This window comes from Ammospiza nelsoni, chromosome 19 (assembly GCF_027579445.1).
Source record: "Ammospiza nelsoni isolate bAmmNel1 chromosome 19, bAmmNel1.pri, whole genome shotgun sequence".
Classification (NCBI taxonomy): domain Eukaryota; kingdom Metazoa; phylum Chordata; class Aves; order Passeriformes; family Passerellidae; genus Ammospiza; species Ammospiza nelsoni.
Genome location: NC_080651.1, coordinates 7,196,346 through 7,218,483, shown reverse-complemented (window position 1 = coordinate 7,218,483; position 22,138 = coordinate 7,196,346). Strand labels below are relative to the sequence as shown.

Below are 22,138 nucleotides of genomic sequence, written 5' to 3'. Positions count from 1 at the left end.
ATTTAAATTCTTAGTTTTACTATAATTGTGGGTTTGTTTTTGATTTTTTTTCCCTGAAGAAGTATAAATAGTGCCATGAATAAAAATCCAGAAGCAACAGTTTGTTTCCTGCTACAAGTGACTTCAGAAATCAAATAAACTGGTACTGGTTTGACATTTTGTGTTGCTTTGATTAAAGAATTCGCTGTTTCATCTGCTGAAGCCCTTTTTCAGAGGAGAATTTTGAAGTTCATCTTTACAGTAATTTTCCTAAAATGACAGAAGATGTTTCCTAGTTTCAGTCACTTCAATACACATTGCTGTTGCCAAAGGAATTGTTCCAGCCCACCAGCCCAGTTTGCTGTACAGCAGGATGGAAGCTTGTACTGGCATAAGGGAGAAAATAATGAGTGGGACACTATCCCTTAAGGATCTTAAAATTCTGCACTATAAATTAATAATCTTAAAAAGGAAGAAGAGAGCTTTTTTTGTGTTAAGACCCCTCACCTTGATATTTTAATTGCATCTTTGTGAAGCAGCCTCTGAATAATCACACTGACTTTACAAATGGAAATTTGCTGTTTTGAATGCTGTTTTGAAAAACACTTACATTAAAAAAAAACACAGCTTAGGAATTAAAAGAGCATGTAATGCATGTATTAAATATATGTAACTGTGGCTGGGGTGCAGATTTTATTTCACAGGGTGGGTCAGGTTGGTAGGGACCTCCAGGGGAGGCCTGGCCAGGGCTGAGCAGAGGGGCAGCATCACCCCTGATCTGCTGGAAATGCTCTCTGTGAAAAACACCAATCACTTGTTTTTAAAATTTTTAAAGTTTAGTAGTAATAAAATGGCTATAAAAATAGTAATACAATTAGAGTAATAATAATTTGGACAATTTGAATTAGGACAATATGAGACAATAGAAACAAAGAGTTATGGACAGTCTGGGTACCTTTTTCTGGGCAGCATAAGCCTGAAAAAGGACCCACATTAACAGAGGATTAACCCTTAAAAACAATAACCTTTTGCATATTCATACATCTCATACATGATGCATAAATTCCATTCAAATACAAGATTCTGTCTGGTCAGCATCAGCTTCTTCCTCAAAATCCTAAAGGCGTCATCCGGCCCGAACAAGGCGGGAAGAAGTTCATTTCTCCTGATAATGGAACAATAAATTCTCTTTCTCTGAAAGATTTTGGTGTCCTGTGACTGTTATCTCAGTATGAGTCCTTTCTAACATTTTGTTATAACCTAAAACTACATTTAACACACTACTTAAAAGAATGAATACGGCATAACTTTCTAACATAACACATATAATATTCATTTTAAAATCTGCGAAAAGCCAATCATAAAATATGCATTTTTCACACTCGTGCCCTCGGGCACAGTGCTGCTCATGGACAGCTCCTTGGCCACCAGGAGCCCCAGCTCCTTCCCCACAGAGCTGCTTCTCCAGGCACTCAGTCCCGGCCTGGGCTGATGCCTGGGACTTCTCCCTTTTCCCCAGTTTTTAATCTCCACAGGTGAAGGACCCTGCACTTGTCAGTGCTGAACTTTGGGCAGTTCCTCTCTGCCCTCCTCCCCAGCCTGCCCAGGTACCTCTGAGGGGCTCACAGCACTCTGGGCTATGGGCACCCCTCCCAACTTTGTGCCATCAGCACATGGTGATGTGATGCCTCCTCACAAATGATGAGGAGGCACTGATCCCTCATCAAAGTCATTGATAAAAGGGTTAAACAACCTTGAGGACAGCAGTGAGAGGCCTCCAAACGGATCCAGTGCCACTGATTATGAGTGGGATTTTCCATTCGGCCAGTGCTCAATCATCTCACTGCCCACTCTTCCCATGCTGAGCTTCTCCAGGAGGGTGTTGTGAAACACAGTGTTGAAAACTTTGCTGGAGTCAAGATGGATAGTATCCACTGCCCTCCCTCATGCGTCCATGCAGTTGTTTCATCACAGAAGGTGATCAGGTTTGTCAAGCAAACCTTATCCCACTTCAGATCTAGTTTGAACTCTCTCAACAAGCCCTTCTAACTCCTGGGCCAATATCCTTTTCTCCCTTTGAGACCTCTGTTTCTTTAAACCCTTTACTGTAGACAGCAGAGGTAAAATGTGATTTGTCATTTACATCAATCAGTTCTGCATTTCCTTCTCTGTCCTTTTGGCCAGCATTAAAGTAGAACTGATTTAGTTGAATTCTCCAATCCCAGAGGCCCAACAGAACAGACAAAGGATGGTAACAGGAAAAAGTGGCCATTTGATCAATGCCTGATCCTCTCTCAGTTTTGCTGATGTTTTAACAGAGATCTTAATGACTCGAAGATCAATTAATCTTAAATTGATTATTTAGAAATACTGTGAAGTAAAAGATTAATAATATCACTTCTGTCCCTGGAGGTGTTCAAGGCCAGGTTGGAGTGGGCTTGGAGCATCCTGGTCCTGGAGAAGGTGTCCCTGCCCATGGCAGGGGTGGGATGAGATGGACTTTAAGGTCCCTTTCCATCAAAAATTTCACCAGTCTGTGATTCCATGATTCTGTCGTTGAGTGGGGTTTTTATTTTTTGGTTTGGTTTGTAAGGTTTTGGGGTTTTTTTGTGTGTGTGTTTTTAATTTTTTTAATTTTTTTTTTTTTTTTTTTTTTTTTTTTTTTTTTTTTTTTGCCAGGTGTTATCTAGTGCCGAGAAATCACAAATCTGAAAAACTGGTACAAATAACTTTATTTTAAGGGCTGGGACATTTTCACCGCTTTAATCAGGAAAAAGGTTGCTTTGCCAAAACTGCATTTCCCATAGTGCACAAGGGCTCTCACATCGGGCTGGGTCAGCTGATCCAGGCACTGAAATGTTCTTTATTTCCTGTGCAGGACATGGAAATGTACGAGCGGCTCATCCTCCCTTCGTCAGGTGATTGAGAGGCCGGGGAGCGCAATTCTGATTTCAGCAATGCCGAGAAGCTGAGCCCATTCACCTGCTCAATATTGGGAAAGGGATGCCATGGAGTAACACCCTGCAGTCAGCCCCAAAACCTCATGGGAACAGGTAGAGACAATCCTGGGCTTCACCTTTTGTACCACACCTTCTTATTTTTCAAGTTTTTGTTGCATATTATTTAAAAGATTTCCAGGATTCTTGATTAATTGATATTTTCTGGTAGCTAATAAGTAGCCCTAGGTAATCATTATCAGCCCTAAACCCTCATGGGAACAGGTAGAGAGAATCCTGGACTTCACCTTTTGTACCACACCTTCTTATTTTTCAAGTTTTGTTGCATATTATTTAAAAGGTTTCCAGGATTCTTGATTAATTGATATTTTCTGGTAGCTAATAAGTAACCCTAAGTAGTCATTATTTTTGAAGCTTGCTTTCTTTTATGCTTTTTTTTTTTTTTTTTAAACAGAGGTTAAGAGGAAACTTTTAAAAGAAAAAAGAGTTTTTCCAGACTGAAGCGGAGGACTTGGGAAAAATACACAAAATGTCTCCGGAAGGAAAAAAGCTTTTCAACATCATTATTTTGGGAGTCTCGTTTATGTTTATATTCACTGCTTTCCAGTCCTGTGGAAATATCGCGGTAGGTGTCACTTTCAATTTGTGCCACGTTTCTGTCTCAGTTTTTTATCCTGGCTTGTCTTTTGTGTGCTCTAATGTTGCTTTATTTGGGATTTCCTAATGTGCACAATACTTTGACATTTATCTTCTTTTGGTTTAGTTTGAAGTAGATTAATGTGTTTAACCAAATAATTCAGCGGGTTATCTCTTTATGATAGCATAGCTACATATAAAACTGAGCCTGATTGCTTGGAAAGTAGAAAAATACTCTTATAAAATGTTTGAGGTTTAAAATAATCTCTGCTTTAACACTTGTGATGTTAGACAATTGAATTACACTGAGCCTTGCATACTCTGTATTGTCCCTTTCAAAATATTTGCCTAAGTTATTATTAACCATGCTATTATTAACGGGATTTTCATAATCTAACAAACTAGATATTGAGGGGGAGTATGAGGATAACACCTGACAGATTTCTACAATTACTAAACTGCCAAGTCACCTTCCAGCTGAAGGAGGTACTTGCTGCTCTTTAGTATCTCTTTGCAGAGCAAAAATTGAGCACAGCATAATCCAAATTTGCTGTTACTATTTAAATTTGTAGACGTGTGTTACTGCCAGGTTTAGCCCTTTAACTTCCTGAGCTGTACTGTTAATTCTGCTCCTGCAGGGCAGTTAGATTTCAACATCCCCTTTGAGCCCACAGGGCTTACAGCTCTTTTCTCACATGCAAGAAGGATCCTTGCTGGGTTCAGATAGATAAATGTCCTTCACTGCATTACAGAAAACTACAGAAATATTTAGACAGTGCATTACAGAATAAGACAGAAATATTACATAAATAACTACTTGGGGTAGTTTTTGTAAGTTCCAGTGCAGTGTGATACTTTCTGTGAGCTCTCAAGGGCAGCCCAATGATCTCAGAAATCCTGCAATGAATTCAGCACCTCACTGAATTGGACTTTGTGATCATGCAATCATGTAATTCATCGTCATAAAAGTCTGTACAAGTGACTTTTAATCAGATCTGCCTGGCAGTCCAGCTAACTGCATGGTCTCATGATCACTAAAGCTGATTCAAGGGGAAAAAAAAAGGAATAGGGAAATAATGGGAAGCTGAAAAGAGTGGAAACTCTTAGCAGAGATTCATAGTTAAGTCAAGATTATTCTGAAGCTTCTCCTTTTTTCCCCACTTTTATAATTAAGATAGTCATACCTATCTACATAAGAAAGGTCTTAAGTGAAACAGAAGTTTTGTGAAGTATTTTAGCTAACTCATAAAATTATGATTTAGTAATAAAGTACTAATTTCTTCTTCAAACATAGATGTTTCCTTGCCAAGTATCTCCTGCATCTTTGTTGTGGAGGTGGTGTGAGTTGTAATTAACATTTAAAATTCTTTGTAGTGTCTATTAATGAATAATTCTAATGTTTGATACTGACTTCAAACCAATGCAGGTGTTTTTCAAAATACAAGATAGATTCTGACATATTACAATGTATGATCTTCTCCTCACAGCAAACTGTTATCACAAATTTAAACAACACAGACTTCCATGGCAGTGGCTACACGAGGTAATTACACAGATTTTCTTCTTACTTTGCTCCTTGCAGGGTGAACTTAGTTACAGCAGAGAGACACTCTCAAGAGATTGCAGAGTTCTGCTGACTTCATAATTTATTGACACACTTAAAGCAGTTTAAAACAGGCTTCTCACAGCTCTGCTCTGAATTATTTCCAGTTGAACTACATATCTGGTTTGCATGTTTTCTTTATAGGGTGAAAAACCACTGTCATCACATTCTCAACATTTGCCTTAGGAGGTGAAGAAGGTGGAAGTTTAAAAATAAATAAAACTGCCAACTCAGGCCTTGGTTGTTTGCTTTTGTACGTGGTGTTTGTGTAGGACAGGTGGTGTGGATCAGCTCTCAGGAAATACAGCTCAAATGTGAAAGGAGCAGTCAGAAAGACAAGCAAAGCCACAAAAAACCATTCTCATTGAGTCAAACTTGTCAGGCATGATCAGGGACCTTTTGCATTCCAAATTAATCTGTCCTGTAGGAAAACCTCAGTGCTCCTTTGAAGGGTTTACTGTCTTAATTTAAACTAAAAATGCCACTGGCACAAAATATGTTTGTAAAATTTCTGTGGTGTATCTGGCAGAAGATGAAAACCTCACCGGCAGATAAATGAGGTTCTAGAACATTCTCCTCTAGACTTACAGGTACAAAATACAATAACTGCTGTTCAGGCAGTTTGACAAATGCCTGCTGTAAATTCCAAGATGTCATTGCCTGCAGTAGTTTGGGACTCTACTCAGCAATCCAGGGAATATTGTTCACTCCTGAATTCCCACATGGGTGAAGGGAACAGAGGAAAGTAGGGAAATGAGCCATTGAACTTTTGCTGTTATGTATGTACTTAACTTGATATTTTGAAATCCACTGATCACTCTTAAGTCATATTTTAGCCTATATTTTATTTTAAGTATTTAACACTCTTTTCTTTTAAAATTTTTGTAGCATGTCCATTATTTATGGAGTATTGTCTGCATCAAATCTTATATCACCTTCCCTGGTTGCAATAGTGGGACCTCAATTCTCTATGGTGATTAGTGGTGTGTTTTATAGGTAAGTATTGATTTTGAGTTTTTTCCTGCTTCCTTGGAAATATTTTTAAATTTCTCTTCACATCTAAGGCTCCTGTGCCATACATGAAATTGTACTGGCTAAACAAAGCCTCTCACAGAGATACTCCAGGTGTTTAACTGCAGAGTACTGGAAACAGCAAATTTTTTTCCACAGCATTTCCAGACTTTGCTGACTGTGGAATTGAGGTTATGCTCTCAGATTAATAACAATATTTTAAAAATTCTATGTGCTTAGAAGGGTAAAAAGATTTTTCACGTACAACCTGTTTTTCAACATTCCTTAGGAGAGAGTAGCTGATTTAGAAGCACCTAAGTGCTTTAATCTGGTTGTTAAAGAGCATTGTCCACTTTAGGTCAGTATTCAATGCCCTGATCTCTTCTGTTCCAGCCTGTACATTGCAGTCTTCATCCAGCCAGCCACATGGGCTTTCTACACTGCCTCTGTGCTTATTGGCATTGCAGCTGCTGGTAAGCATTGTTCTTACTCTGCTGACTGTTTTTTAAATGAGATTTGAATATGCCTTTAAAATATTTTTATTTCCTGAACAATATATTCTGTCTGTTTCAGTCCTCTGGACAGCCCAGGGAAATTGCTTGACTGAAAATTCTGATGAAAACACCATTGGAAGGAACAGTGGAATATTTTGGGCACTCCTACAGTTCAGGTAAACTTTATTTGTTAATTAATTTTTTTGGTTGTGCACACATTCTGCCTTTTTACACATTTTGCATTGAAAATGACTCCCCTGGGACCTTGCAGTCAGTGGGAAGGAGAGATGGAAGCAATGTTTTTATTGGTGCTGTGCATTACAGAACAGGGAATGAAAGAAAGCTGATTATTGCAATCTCAGCTGCTAAAAATATATATTTCTGTTAGGGGAGCATTTGAGGGATGTAACAGCAATTTTGGTTGTGGAGGGCTGTTCCAATTTGTGTCCTTTAATGAGGGAAAAGCTGGTTCTCACTGCCAAGGTGAAGATACTAAAGTTGGACCTGGCAGTCAGAAGCCAGAAGAGAAATCTTGTTTTTGGTGGCTTTCTGATATTAAACTTTGAGTGCTGCTCAACTAAAAAAATCAGCAAAAAGCTCAGCATCAAGAAGGGCAGTGAGAACAAGGCAGGGAATGCTGTGTTGTGGCCATTAAGTGTTTTGTGCAGAGATAGTTAATGCCTCTCGTGGGAGTGTAATACAATTGGACATAGAAAAAAAAATTGAAATTATACAAGAAGATAGAGCTGATGGCTTGAGGAGAAACTGAAAAGGTTGGGACTCTTTCCTGTGGAGGAACAGCAGCTGAGGATGATTATCCCCAAAATGTGGGCAGCAGGGGAGCTGAGTGTGGAACTATTGCTCACAAAATGCTGCTGTGCTGAACTGGGGTCACTGGGTGAGAGTAGGGAGGGACTGGTTTGAGACAGATAAAGTGCTTTTTACAGTGGGTGATTACATTTTTGGAGCTTGCAGCCTTGGGAGTGTGTAGAGTTGGGTGGTGTGAGCAGGATTGAAAAGGAATCAAAATTCATGGGAGACAGGTGCACAGATAGTTCCTGAAGACAGATTCTTTTACCACCTCTAATGCAGCAGTTCTGAATATTCTCCCAGAATATATATCTGGGGGATAACCAGGGGAATGAACTGCAGAAATGCTGAGGGTGCTGAGCCTGCATTGCTCATGCTGCTGTGGGGATGGGATCCAGGGTTGGGAGAACATCAGCCTGAAGCAGCATGCATTTGTCAAACTTTGTGTTTCTAAAGTTTTCAGTTCCAGAATTAACCCCTCAGTATGTTATCAGAGTACCAAATTCACAAACCCACCTGATTGTGGGTTTTACAGTGAGTAAAATACATGGGTTAATAAGAGGAAAATTAGCTTTAAAACTGTTCAAAATCATTTATTCAGAATGACTGTATTTTGGGAAATGGTAGTTAGGGACACAGAATTTCCTTGAGCTGAACAATCCTTCAGACAAAACACATGACCCTGCAGAGGAAGTATTACAAAATCACCTCCAGAAATATGTCAGCTTTCTAACCTACATGCTTCCAAAATTAGAAGCAGCTTAGATGCAGATTTCTTCATTTTTGCCACCACCTTGTGTCTTGATTGATAAAAACGAATAGCCAGCATTTTGGGGCAGAATCCTCAAATTTGTTAGAGTTTTATATAGAAGCAGTTGACATGGAGAGTGACTCATGTCTTTATTTCTTTCACGATTGCACAGCTTTGAGATGTTGTTGTTGTATAAAATAGTACTAATGTGGTGTTAGTACCCTAATATTTTCATAGAATGTATTGTTGACCTTTATTCTTTTTGTTTTCAGCTTGATTTTTGGAAATCTGTACATATACTTGGCTTGGCAAGGAAAAACTCACATATCAGGTGGGTACTGCTTGTTTATGTGGCCAACCTTCAAACACAGTAGCATGGATTAACAGATGAAATAATGAACTCCAAAGTGGCAGGAAGCTTATACAAAAGCAGACTATTTTTGTTTTTCCTCCCAGTTTGTTGTAGGTAGTCTCTTCTTGGAGATTTCCCACAGCAGCTACTGTGGGATTTTCCCTGTGCAGACACATTTGTGCCAAAATTTACCTGGGGAAAGTGTTCTGGCTGTATGTGTAATAATGTACACACTGTGCTATTCCAAAGTAAGCTCCTGGTGTGGAGGGTTCTTTAAATCATACTGGAGATTGATAAAGCTATGAAATAAAGGAAAATAAAGGAAAACCATTTCAGTTTTTACTTCATGTCTGCATTAAATGTGCTGGCACAAAGCACTGTTGGGGGCAGTGGCTGAGATGAGGCAGCACTGCTGGGAATGTGGAGAAAGAACTCCCTTTCTTTCTTGGCAGAGTTTATGAGATGAACTTCCTGATGGGATTGTAATTAATGCTGTATTTTTTCCATTTGATGTTGTGCTTAACTGGCAAAGAGAACAACTGAGTAACAGTAGACTTTATTAATGTTCTTGAGCCACACAATGTCAATAATCTGGTTTTAAACCAAAGATTTCTGTCAACTGCTCAGGCCAAGGAAAGTAGAGGGGTGGAAATTCACTAAGAAAAGTGGTGAAAATAAATTTTAATAATCAAAAATGAGTGCTGCTGGGAAGGCAGTGCTCTGTAAACAGGTAAGTTTGATTCTCCTGTTCTATAATTGCTGATAATTTTCCTTATTTAGTCCTAATGTTGAATATCTACTTGAATGGTCAGTTCTTTTAACTTTTAACAGATGATTTAATTCTGCTTAAGTCAATCAGGAATAAGATGTTGACTTTTAAATGATAATTATCAGGTTTCAGAAATAACAGAACAGAGAGAACAGTTCACTTCTTGTTTCTGTTAGCTCCATCTTTTCAGGTTCTCCACAGATACAGGTTTGGTAATGACACACTGGCTAAATTTAAAGGTCATTTTCTGCATTCTCTCACCTGTAATTCAAAGGTTTAAGTGTTGCTGGAAATACTGGAGACACTTTGAACCTGGGGAAGGGTCTCAAATTCTGTGCATTCCAAACTTCACTGCTCTGCTAACCACAGAATAGAGCAATTAACTATGAGGCAGTTCTGCTCTTACACATCCCTCCATCTTAAATGTCTTGAGATTCCTCTTTATTGGAAAATTTTATATGAAATCCTAACAGCGTTTAAAAATCAAATCACATTTAAAAATCAAATCTTATTTTACTACCTATATAAAAATAGCAGAGTCATTTCAAGCTGTGTAGCACACCTTCTCTTTTTGGATCTGTGATCATACCCAAGTTATTTTTAGGACAAGTTTGCAAGAGGGAAGTAAATACAAGCATAGGTAATATCTTCAGGGTCATGCATTAGTTCAGTCACAACTCTTTGCTGTTATTGGCTTTTTTCCCTGCTTAATGCTGGTAACTGGGGGTGGCTTTTGCATTAAATGTGACTGTGACTGTGCTGCAGTAACCAACTTTTTAGCAGAATTGTCCCCTCCAGCTGCTGTGACAGTTACTGAGGTTTTGGTGGTTTTAGTGCCTACAGTTTATCATGTCATGGTTCTGATGCTGGTCAAGAGATTCTCTTAGGTATCTGAAGGGGTTTGGGGCAGTTTGTGTCCAGTCTGAATTACAGAAATATTCAAAAATGTACTTTCTTCTGCTAATAATTTATGCACTTCTTTAATTGGCTGCTCCTTGGTCATTGCCTTTGCATGGCAGAGAATGCGAGGGACCTCTTTAATTTGCTGATATTTTATTAGCACCATAAAACTGAGACAGGAGTTTGCCAGCAGCTCCATGTGGAAGGTAAGCTAGAAAATTAGTGTGTGTTCAACACTGTAGCATGTGTGTGTTAGTTGTTGGAAGGTAGCTGGATTGGTTTGGATCTCTTCTGCACATCTGGTTATGGCTCTTGTTTGTTTTTCCACAGAGAGCGATCGCAGAACTGTCTTCATCGCTCTGACTGTTATCAGTCTTGTAGGCACAGTTCTGTTCTTTCTGATTAGGAAACAAGAGGACACAAAAGCTCCAGGGGATGATGATTCCACTAATGAAATCCTGGGGGAGAGCTCGTAAGTGTTGATGGCAATAAATGTTGTCACAGCTCCAGAGGAACATTGTGCATTCACTTCCCCTCTGTGCTGGGAACAGGCATCTTATCAGCAATCTGGTGGATTCACAGATTTAACACGAAAGTGTCTTTGTTTTAACAATTAGAATATATGAGAAATAATGTTATTGATAAGGCATATTCTCAAGGGTGAAGTTCAGTACTGCACATGAAGTTTTTTTCCTTTGATAAGCAAGTGCCTTGCAAAAGATAAACTTCACCTCTTCTCCACTGATTATTATTTATCTTGCCCTCATCAGCCCATTTGAAAGGCTGGAATAAACAGAAAATACTCCTTTTTTATAAGTTGTTTTACAAACTGGAACATGTTTTTTTCCTGTCTTCTCCAAGTATATATTCCACCCTGATAAATACATTAGAAATGCACAGTTACACAGATTCAGTGCAATTTTGCCTAAGGCATCAGCTTAAATATTTTTGCTTTATTTAAAGAACAATGAAGATGTTAGAAAAACATCAGTGAGCATGCCTGTGGAAAAAATGTTGAAAGCTAAAAATGTTCAAAAGAAAGATTCTATTAAGCAAGCATTCACCAGTGCAGGCAGCAAATAGATTTTGTGGTTACTTTAGATCTCAGAAACTTTAAAAAATACATTGGCATATTCCAGTAGAAAATGTACAGAAAGTTTGAAAAATGAAGGTACCTTCCAGCACAGCAATAAAGTGATTATTCTCTTCCATTTTGACCAAATAATTTGTTTACCCAGGTCTGCACGAAACAAAATGATGAGAGCAGTGGCTGCCTTCAGTAAGTACGATTTCACATAAGAGTTGCTTCAGCAGAACCTGGCATCTCCTTGCCAGCTCTCTGTGTTTGTGCTGATGATGTGATCATGTACAAACCACTTCAATCACATACCTGAGTGGTCCAGGAGAGATTTGGAGTGTTCCTCCTTTGATGTGACTCAGATCCAAACTGCTTTACAACAGTGAGCACAAAAGGAGCAGGTTACTCCTTGGGAGAGGCAGTGAGACTGAAAAATAAAAACCAACAAACATATGAAGATAAAAAGAAGTCAAATAGGTTGTTTGATTTTGTCACCAGTTAACAGTTTAGAACTGAAGCATCTGCAGTTCCTTTTGAAGCTTGATGTGTTCTGCCTGAGACTGTTAAGTTTGTTGTGAGGATGTGGAGATCTTCACTGAAAATCTATTTATCCTTTTAGGAGACAGTTGCCATGAACTGAGAGTACAAAAATGCAGAGAGCAGAAAATTGTCTGATAATTGAAAACTGTGTATCTCCTCTTTAATATTTCCCTCACTGCATTTGTTACAAAATACAATTTTTGGATGGCACATTTCTTCTAGATGGCAGATTTAAGTTGGTTTATTTGACACTCTGCTGTAATAAACAGTAAATAAAACTTTAATACACAGTTTGTATAATAACCAATTCTTGCTTTAAGCAAAGAGCAAAAGTAACTGAAGATTATCTTAGTAGTATCCTCAGAAGTTTTATTAATTTTCTTTATTGTTTCCTTACAGAGAAATCTATTACACTGAGCTTCACCAAAGAGATGCTGCTTCTCAGTGTTACCACAGCCTACACAGGTATGAAGCCAGCAGAATTTCACCATGGAGCACTGGCAGGGCATTGTTTGGAAATTTAACAACAGACTGGAATTTTAATCCATATCTCTGAACACATTATTTGGATATTTTAATTATTTTTGGGTTACTCATGACATTTTTGTGTCCTGGGAAGGAGCAGGGGTGCATCCAAACCTGCAGGTGCTGGTTCAGTAAAGTTCTGGGTCCCAAAGTGAGAGGCAAAATTTACAGAGCTGGCTTTTATGGGATTTGATATTGCACTATCAATAGATTGGAGATTGTTTGTTTAATGCAGCTGTATTGCATTTGAATTAAAAGAATGTTTGTACATCATCCCTTCATTAAGAGATTCCCAATGCTCTTCATTTTAGTCTTGATTCAATTTGGAATCAGTTTAGCAATTTCCAGCTGTTTTTATCGATAGGATTTGCTGTGGCAAGAGTTCTCACCCTTTTTAGCAACTTTCAGTTAAACTTGGTCTGCCATCCTTGGACCAATGTATGAGTTGTAAAATAAAAATGTATTTTTGCAATATAAGTGATTCTTCCACCAAAAAACCCCTATAAAATCCTTAAGGTTTTTTTGGGGGCATTTCTTGCTCCTTATTTGGCTTCAGATATAGTTTTTTTCATGCTCAAATTAGGTTTTTTTATAAAATAGATGCACTTTTAGAACCCAAGCTCTGAGTCACCGTTAGGAAAAATTATTGTTATGTGAAAAGAAAAATGTAAATGTGATCAAAATATCAACATTGCAGTTTGCAGCAGCTCCTGGTAGAGAAACAGCAGGAGTAACTCTGGAGTTGGGTTGCTCCAGCCACTAATCTGAGTTACAAATGACTTCACAGCATCTCCAGTGTTGTGTTAACCCAGATTAATTCACATGAATTCCTCTGGGGATGGGAATGTGGAGCAAGATAACAAGGGAAGGGAGTCAGGTTTTGCCTGAACATCCTGAAATTTGGCTTTACAGGTGGCATAAAAATAACTCAGTCCAGACTGGGGAAAAAAATATCTGCTGCCATCTTCTGGATCTGGGTTGGTGTTGCTACTTTCTGTAGGAAAACAGAAAATTCCCTGAGGCCAACAAGGGTTTTTATTCCAAAATTACTGGAATTAAGATGCTCCAAGTGCACCCTTGTTATTGAAGCCATGCAGTTCATCCAGGCAGGGCAGGGTGAGCTATACCAGCATTTGGCTGTAGCCAAAAAGCAAAGGATATAAATTAGAAAATTTCATTTGAAGCTGTTTTTCTTTGTTTAGGAGTAACATTTTGTGTTGTTTTAAATACACTTTTTTATTGAGTTTAGATTTTTAAATTAATGGTTGCTCATGGTAATGTTACCTGAGGCAGTGGTGTCACCTTTCCTCACATTAATGGCAATAGAAAGGAAGAAAGAGAATTTAAAACAGTTGTTCAGAATTTAAAACTGTTTTAAAACAGTTTAAAACAGAGAATTTAGGGCAGTTGTTCTTTCTCAGCTTAAATTCATTATGTATGTATAAAAAGTTAATTTTAGGATTCTTAGCTCCTTATTGGTATTTGAGCCTGCAGGGACTTTTAGGAATGCCATAACTTGAAGGGGGGAGAAATCCTTAAATGAAATTGTGCCTTATTTCTTCAGTTACTTTGTGTTATTTCACATGGCATTTTTTATTTGATAAAATTCCAGAGGTTTTGTAGAAGTAGAAATACAAACTGTAGGTTTATATTTGTTTAATATAACAAAATATAAACATATATATTTATTATAAACCTGTATTTTATATATTGTTGAATATAAACATTTTAGGTGTTGGGTCAAGAGTAGCAGCCCTGAACCTGGGTGCCTGTGACACCAATTAGTGTCACTTTGCTAATGTGGTTTTTAGGAACTGGTATAGAAGAATATAATAATTACATCCTTTAAAATTCCCTCTTTGCTTTTATTACCCACATCTAATTTAAATATTTGATTTGAAAGATACCTGAGGGCAAAACAGCCTTTAGACATAAAGATTTTTTCATGACTTTTATGAGAGTGCATCTATCAGTTCTGTCTGGTTTTCTTCCGAGGTTTGGTGTTAACATTCTTTTCTGGAGTGTATGGAACCTGCATTGGTGCTGTGAACAGGTTTGGCAGTGAAGAGAAAAGCCTGATTGGTCTCTCTGGTATTTTTATTGGTGTTGGAGAAATCTTGGGTGAGTCTAAACTTGCTACCTTTTGACAACAAAAACGATTAGGCTGATGCAGTTATTACATTTATTTTATTTTTTTTTTGTTTTGTGTTTTTTTGTGTGTTTGGAGCTTCCAGCAATAATTATGTGAACATAAAATGCAATAGCAGCAATAGAATTGGCACTGTGGTTCCTCACTGCACTGTGAATTATACCTTACACTGTGTGAAGTGGATGTAGACCAATTCTAATATTCTGCATTCCTCTGTGGAGGAATAGAGAGACTTCAAACGTGAGAAACACTGGGCTGCAGTGTTATTAGGGAATTGAAACCATTTTGCTATTTTAAATAGTATTATGTTTGCATTTTTATTACTTCTTGAGTGATATAATTTTAAAATTTTTGAATAAATGCTTACACTAAGGATTTCTTCCTTTAAAAAGTTTGCTTGTGTTAAATGAGATGTGATATTTGAATAAATCTGGCTACAGGTAATATTCATTAAGTAAATGTTTCTTTTTTTCTGTAGACTCAAGCACTGAGGTGTTTAGCAAAAAACCACTGTTCATTAGCAGCTCAGATCCATTGAGTTGCATGTTTTTCAATTAAGAGCTGAGCACAGGCTGTCTATTTCCACTTAGTGATGGTGCAGTACTGAGCTGCTGGTTAAATACTTGCTAAAAGCTGAAATATGTTCATCAGCCCCCATCTGATCAATCTCCTGCCCCATTTCCCTGGCAAACTCCTTGGGGCTGTTTGCATGTCAGTCAATCTTTGTTATCCGATGTGGGAACGTTTATAATTTAAATTGTCAGTATTTAAATCTCCACTTCTGATGGAATTCTCTCCTTTTTCTGCTCCTGCAGGGGGAGGAATCTTTGGCTTGCTGAGCAAGAGGAGTTGCTCTGGCAGGAACCCAGTGGTGATGCTGGGCATCCTTGTCCACTTCATTGCCTTTTATTTGATTTTTTTCAACATGCCAAATGATGCCCCCATTGCTCCTATGGAAGGAACAGATCAAGTTGCTTATATGATTCCAAGGTATGTGGGATTTTTTTTTTTTTTTTTTTTTTGCCTTTGGTAACTCAGGAGGTGCATAAAACAGATTGTTTCTCTGCAGAAAATTTCTTGAAGTTTTTTTTTTTTTCTGTGTAGTGACTAACTCCCTGGAAAAAGCTTTCAGGAATTCTGTTTTTGTTAAAGGTAGATATTCCACCAGTGTGCACCCAATTTAGGAACTTGAATGGCATAAGAATAAAAAGCCTGGGGATGAATAATAGCAGTTGTGTCACTTGGCAACTGATGTTTCTGACATGTAGCACAATAGCAAGACCAGCATCTATTGTAGTGAGTGTTAAGAATTCAGTTTATTTTAAAACAGTCTTGGGCTCAGTTTTACATCAGGGAGCACCAGCCTTGCCCTGTTGCTCTGGTTTTTAAAGTCTTCCAGTGCTTTTTGTCAAATTCCACTTGATGTGACTGCAGCCTGTCCCTTACAGCACTCAGTGTTTGGGGGAAGAATATAGAAAGCTTTCTTATCTCATCATTACAACTTTCTTTTGGGCTGTATTTTGACCAATTTGTGTGAAAATCCTGTGCTGTCAGTTTTGCAGACCCAGCTGCTAACTTGCATTCTAAGCATTTGTGCCTGTGCAGGTGACTGCTCTTAGCTGGAATATTTTTCTGCCAAATTAATTGGTATTTCTCTAACATCCCTGCAGATTTTTGAACTCACCATGTGCCTCAGCTTTTAATCACTGCTGTGTGGGTTTTGTGGCTCCAAGCACTGAAACCTTATTTTAGTGATTCTAATTCAGTGCAGAATTGACTGCAGGTAACAGTAACAGAAGTCCTGGCATTCAAGAAATTAAAGCTGCTGAAATCACTCCTTTTGCCAAGTCAGGCATTCCCAGCTCTTTTCTGGGGAAATTAAAAGTGTGATAACTTTCTTCCATTCCCACTTTCCAAATAAGCCTGCCAGAAACACTTTATAGATGTGTGAGCTGTTTGAAGGAATGGCTTTTAAATTGGAATTACTTTCTCCTTCAGCAAAGAGGTGGCCATGCTCTGCAGCTTCCTGCTGGGGCTGGGGGACAGCTGCTTCAACACCCAGCTCCTCAGCATTTTGGGATTCCTGTATTCAGAGGACAGTGCTCCTGCCTTTGCCATCTTTAAGTTTGTCCAGGTATTGCCTAACACAGCTTTTTGGAAGTAGGATTGTTGGGATGCTACTGAATTACTGGGTTGGGCTTTTTAATCAGCTGAGAAAAATGTCTCTGCACATTATTTCATGCTGAATTTTGGTGAAAAATAGTTTTGTGAAGCTGGAAACAGTTTCTTAAAGCTTTGTCTGTGTTGTTTCTAGACAAAGTGGTTTGAAATACCAGAGATTTTGGTAATGGTTTTACCATTTGAAATACCAGCTTGCAATGCTACAAACACTTTGGAGTTTGGTGATCATTTTCTACAGTTGGATGCTGTTTAAATAACAAGTAAAAACTAAATCTGTTGTGGGACATGCTGAGACATATGTTGAGGTATAATGAAGCCTTAAGATTCTCTATCTACTACAAAAGCATTCTGAGAGCTTCATATTAAACTGTCTCTGTGTCACTTTGATAATCCTTCTGTAGCAGCACCTGCCTGGAAATCCCCACTGATAATCTTTTCCCTTTGTTTTTCCTCTCAGTCCATCTGTGCTGCAGTTGCCTATTTCTACAGCAACTATTTCCTGCTGCAGTGGCAGCTCCTGATCATGGTGCTGGTGGGTTTCTTTGGAACAATCACCTTCTTCACCGTGGAGTGGGGAGCAGCAGCAGCCCTGGCTGCCCGTGGCTCTGACTACAGCAGCATCTGATCCCTGTGCCAGGAGGAACAGCACATGGGGTTGGGGAAGTGTCAAAAAGGTGGAAAGTTGCTGCAGAGGTTGAGCTGGAGGAAGCTGCTGCTTCAGTGCAGCTCAATGTGAAATAGGAGGGGAAAATAATGCCACATTTGAAAGGCTTTTATTCCTTGCTTTGGCCATCTGAGCGTGGTATTGTGTTGTTAAAAATGTGCTGTTGGGAATGGAAGGAAATGTAGGGAACCATGTATTGAACAATTCTCTTCTGAGATGTCCCTTTCAGAATGTAACTGCCTAATTTCACTCTGCCATGCACTACAGAATTCATTTGGGGTTTTGTCTCTTAAATTATTTTTCCTATATTCTAGTTCTGCAGACATTTGAATTCCTGTATTCAATGAGTGATATTTTTATAAGGTAGATTATATTGCAAATCGTGTCTGCACAGCTGAGAAATCAATTTGGCATTGAATTTTTCAACAATTAGATGTGAGGAAGTATTTCTGTGGGAAATGTTGCCTTATTCTGTATCCCTCAGCTCCTTGTTTCCCAACCATTTGTTTGTTAATCTATTTCATGTGCTTAAGTTGTCAGGTCCATGGGGTTTTTTTGTTTGGTTGGGTTTTTTTCTGTTGTGGGGTTTTTTGGGTTTGCTGTTTTTAATTTTTTTTTTTTTTTTCTGTAAAGAAGTCAATCAAGTTATAGTGTGACATGATAGATTTTTACAAGAATTTGAAGAAATCACCCTTGGCCATCTTAAGGCTGGGATATTGATGGTGGAAAACAGCTTCTGGCTCAGCATCTCAGAATTGAGCTGTGTTGGGAAAGGTGCTGAGCCTTCCTCAGGGTATTGCTTTATGAAGGATCATAATCCAGAGCTTCCCTCTCAGAATCTCAAATAATTCTTTTGAGTTCAGTAGCATTTTCATCAATGATGGAAATCTGTGATGGGAGCACTAAGACAATTTTTAAAAATAGAAATAGTCCCAGAATGTGAACTGTCAGAACAATATTGCAGTGTTTATTCTACTGCATTACCTGAAACACTTGTCCTAAGTTGTTTTACTCAGTCTGTTTTGGGAAAATTGAAGTGTAATTGAAGTGTAATCTTACTCCACCAAATAGGAAAGCAAGGTTACAGGCACAGTAACTGAATTTTAATCCAGAACTGTTGTAGGTGATGTAACAGGCAGTGACTGCAGCTCACCCTGACTTCATCTGCCTACATAAAACTCTGCAGTTGTGTTTGGTGGGCAGAGAGCAGGCATGGAACACTCAGGAGGTGTTTTTAGACACTCCATGGAGCTATTTTTAGAAAAGTACAATTCACCAACCTTCTGTTATGCCCAGTCAGAATATTAATGCCTTGTCTTTAAAGACAATTTTAAAAAGACTGTTTCACATGTCAGTAGCTCCCACGTGTTGTAGCCCTGTAGGAGCTGCCAAGGTTAACCCTGGGGAGGGAGGGTGGCATCTCCTGTGACATTTGCTGTCACTTCTGCTCTTCAGGAGCAGTGTCACAAGTGCAGCACAGCCAAACAGCCCAGGGGCATCTTTTTACAGGGATGGAGAAAGGGATTTTTAAATTCACAGCAGGTTCTTGCTGTGAGATCAGCAAGGTGTTAATGGGGGGATTGGAGGGCACCTGAACATCCAGCAAGCTGAGAAATCTGTGAGGACAAGCAGCAGAGAGAGGTTTCTGTGTATTCCCAGGAGATTTAATGAATGATGGAAAAGAGAATGAGGCAGAACATGGATTTGAGTGAGGGGTTACCAGAGCCATTCCAATCTGTCAGGCAGCCTGAAAAAGCATTCAGTGCTCAATCAATATGTGATTAATGGGACCAGCAGCACTGCAAAGCCTCTCTCTCTCCCACTCCTGTTATCCTGCAATTTGCAGCATATGATTTTTATATACTGAGCACTACAAATGTGTGGATTAAAGGGTGCTGCCACTGATTAAAATTCTCTTGTTGCTACACATTTGCATTTTCTCCAGAGTACCAAAAGGGATAAAGAGCTTTTTTTTTTTTCTCAAATAGCAAATTACTGAATTTTTTTCCTCCAAACCCTGTTCTCCCCATCACCTTAATGAGAGCAGAAAGACTTGAAAGTTCACAAGGAGCAGTTTGGGGGAAAAATGATTTTTGGATCTTGTGGTGATGAGTAACTTAAAAGTGATTTTTAAACAATGTCATTTTATTGTAAGTAGGTTATGGCTCTCATGAGGTTGCTTTTTAAATTGACCTCTTTTAATTATGAACTTCTGTGATGTTCATTTGCCATATAAGAATTATATGAACTATTTTATTACAAATTTAAAGTGCTAAGTTTATGTACTTTCAAAAAGCATTTTGAAACCAATTCAGAGGGACACTAATGAACAAGGACTTGTGGGTTTTCAGTACCTCTGTGAATCTGATGCTTTACTTTTTTATTTTGCTCTCGTCTGGTCTGACTCAGTATCAGATAATCTTAGAAAGCTGCTCAGAACTATTTATAGGGTCATTAAAGGGAAGTATTATTGCTCTGTGACAAGATTTACAAGAAATCATGGCACTCTCCAAGCTGCATCATGGATAGCTATTCTTTTTTACAATTAACTATATAAGTATTGCTTTTGACATTTGATCTGAAGAGAGAGGCCTCAGTTACTCAGGCTGCTGATGACATATGATTGCTTTTCATTTATTCATATTTCTTTAATATGCCAAGAGCTGAAAGATCCCCTCTAATGTGCACAGCTGTTCATTTGGTTGAAATTTTTGGTGTAGCAATATAAAGAGCAGTAACACTGACATCCATTTATGATTCCATCTCTTAATCTGTTAATCAGCATTTACCAACCATGAGGCTGCAGCCCCTTCATTTCACCTCAGTGGCCTTTGCACAATTTCATGTTAATCTGAATTGGGAGCTCACTGTTAAATAAAGAAGGATTTTGCTTTATCTGTGGGTTTGTTTTATATTATAGATTTCATCTTTATAAGCAAAATTATACATGAAGTTGCTTTGGTTTATTAAAAAGTCCTCTTTCATTTTTTCCCCCTCATTCTTTTAGGGTGTTACTAAGGTTTAATATCTTGATTTAATATCACATCCTCATGTTTTTCAAACAAATGCTAAACAGGAAATGAAAACTGCTCTTCTTGACAACTGAGTGCCAAATAAACTGCTACAAATTAGCCTTCAATGAATCTCATATAAACATACCTGTATTTTGTCTTGCCAGTTGGTTTTCATTTTGATACATGGCTGCATGGACTGAGAATCTCCAGAACTGTGGACTTCTTTCCTAATTAATGATGTGGTTTTACTCTTGTGTAATTTAATTACTTTTGTGTTGATTTAATTAGGTACAATCCATGTTAGCAAGTTGAGATATATAAGAGAACCATTTGTAAAATAATTAAAAAAAAATAATTCAAATCTATAATTTTGTGCAGATACTGCCAAACTCTTAAGGGGTATAAAAAAATCCCAAACAACCAGAACTCCCAAAAATCCTTGACCAAGGTCCCTATCTTAGCAGAAACCCTTCTGTGGTACAGTTATGAGAAACAAGAAATCTTGTGCTGGTGAGTTCTTTGAATGTTTGTGACCATTTTAAAATATACAGGAGAGAGAGCTTCCTGGTGGGGCTTGCTGTGATTTATAGAAAAATAATTCAAGTGTACAAGGCCATAAGTTCAGGACCACTGAGTTAATCAAAGTTCCTCTGGACCTTCTTGGAATTCCACAAGTTTACTTCAGCTGATGAATGTTCTTCCCTGGACTCCAGCCTAAGTGCCAGCAATTAATGCACAGAGAGGTGAGTGAGCAGAGCACTAAATTCTGTATTTCATGGCAAACATGAATTGTTTGCTCTCAGTATAAATAGGAAATGAAATGTTCAGCATCATGCCAGGAACCACAACACCCAAACTGTGCAAGTGTGTTAGTCAAGGCACGACCTCACCATCACAACCATTCATTTTCCTGGTGAATTGTGTGTTTGAAGGCTTTATCCACACCTCTGTTTTCCTTGGAGACCCACAAATGTTAATTAAATGGCAGCAGCAGTTAATACCATGTTTTCCTTGATCCCTGTCTAACATGCAGGCAGAAATAATAAAAGATGGGATGATTTAGAGATGGAGCTGAACTGGGAAGTTTGCTGCTTTACAAGCACCTTGCCCTTCTGATAGGACCATGCTGGTTCAAAAGTAAAATTGAGACTCATGATTATCATGGATAAATTCAGAATGGTGCCTTGATTAATTTATTTTCAGAGGTTGAGTTGGTACCACAGAGAAGCACCAATAAGAGTGGGGAAAACTTCCTTAAAACGCAATAAAGAGCAAATCTGGAAGTGAGAATTAGTCTCAGCGGGCACATGAAGGGGGGTGCTTTGTTCAATTGAGTTTGTGCATTAGAAATTGAGATTTCTATTTAGTCCATACTGCCTCTGTTAAGTTGGTTATCTCAGCTGCTGAGAGTCTTCCTCCAAGCTCTCCTTTCTCTTTTATATTTACATTTTGACACTGTGCAGAAGTCTAAACGGTGGCAACTTTTTTACCTTTAAAAGGTAGGTCCTTGGGCTGATAATTGGTGATAATTGGGAGCAGGCTCACACAGTGATTATCCGTAATGGAACTCTGATTTCCAGTGAGTGTACTGAGTCTTCCTTTCGTGGTCACAGGCACGCAAATAAAAGCGAATTACAGCCATTGTTTTTGTTAATAGCTCGTTAAGTTGTCGGGATTGCTCTTGTCACTGTTTTAGGAGAGGGAGGCACAGTCTGAACTGATGGT

At 38.4% G+C, this 22,138-nt stretch overlaps 1 protein-coding gene across 1 annotated transcript; it reads left to right on the top strand.

Moving 5' to 3' along the window:
- Window positions 1-2,855: 2,855 nt before the first annotated feature.
- Window positions 2,856-20,294, top strand: MFSD11 (major facilitator superfamily domain containing 11). The gene is made up of 14 exons (XM_059485678.1): window positions 2,856-3,032; window positions 3,391-3,561; window positions 5,060-5,115; window positions 6,064-6,171; window positions 6,580-6,659; window positions 6,760-6,856; window positions 8,514-8,572; window positions 10,593-10,734; window positions 11,501-11,541; window positions 12,280-12,345; window positions 14,401-14,526; window positions 15,370-15,544; window positions 16,553-16,688; window positions 17,193-20,294. Exons 2-14 carry the CDS (start codon window positions 3,466-3,468, stop codon window positions 17,358-17,360), a joined length of 1,350 nt encoding a protein of 449 aa, XP_059341661.1. The 5' UTR covers window positions 2,856-3,032; window positions 3,391-3,465; the 3' UTR covers window positions 17,361-20,294.
- The last annotated feature ends 1,844 nt before the right edge of the window (window positions 20,295-22,138 follow it).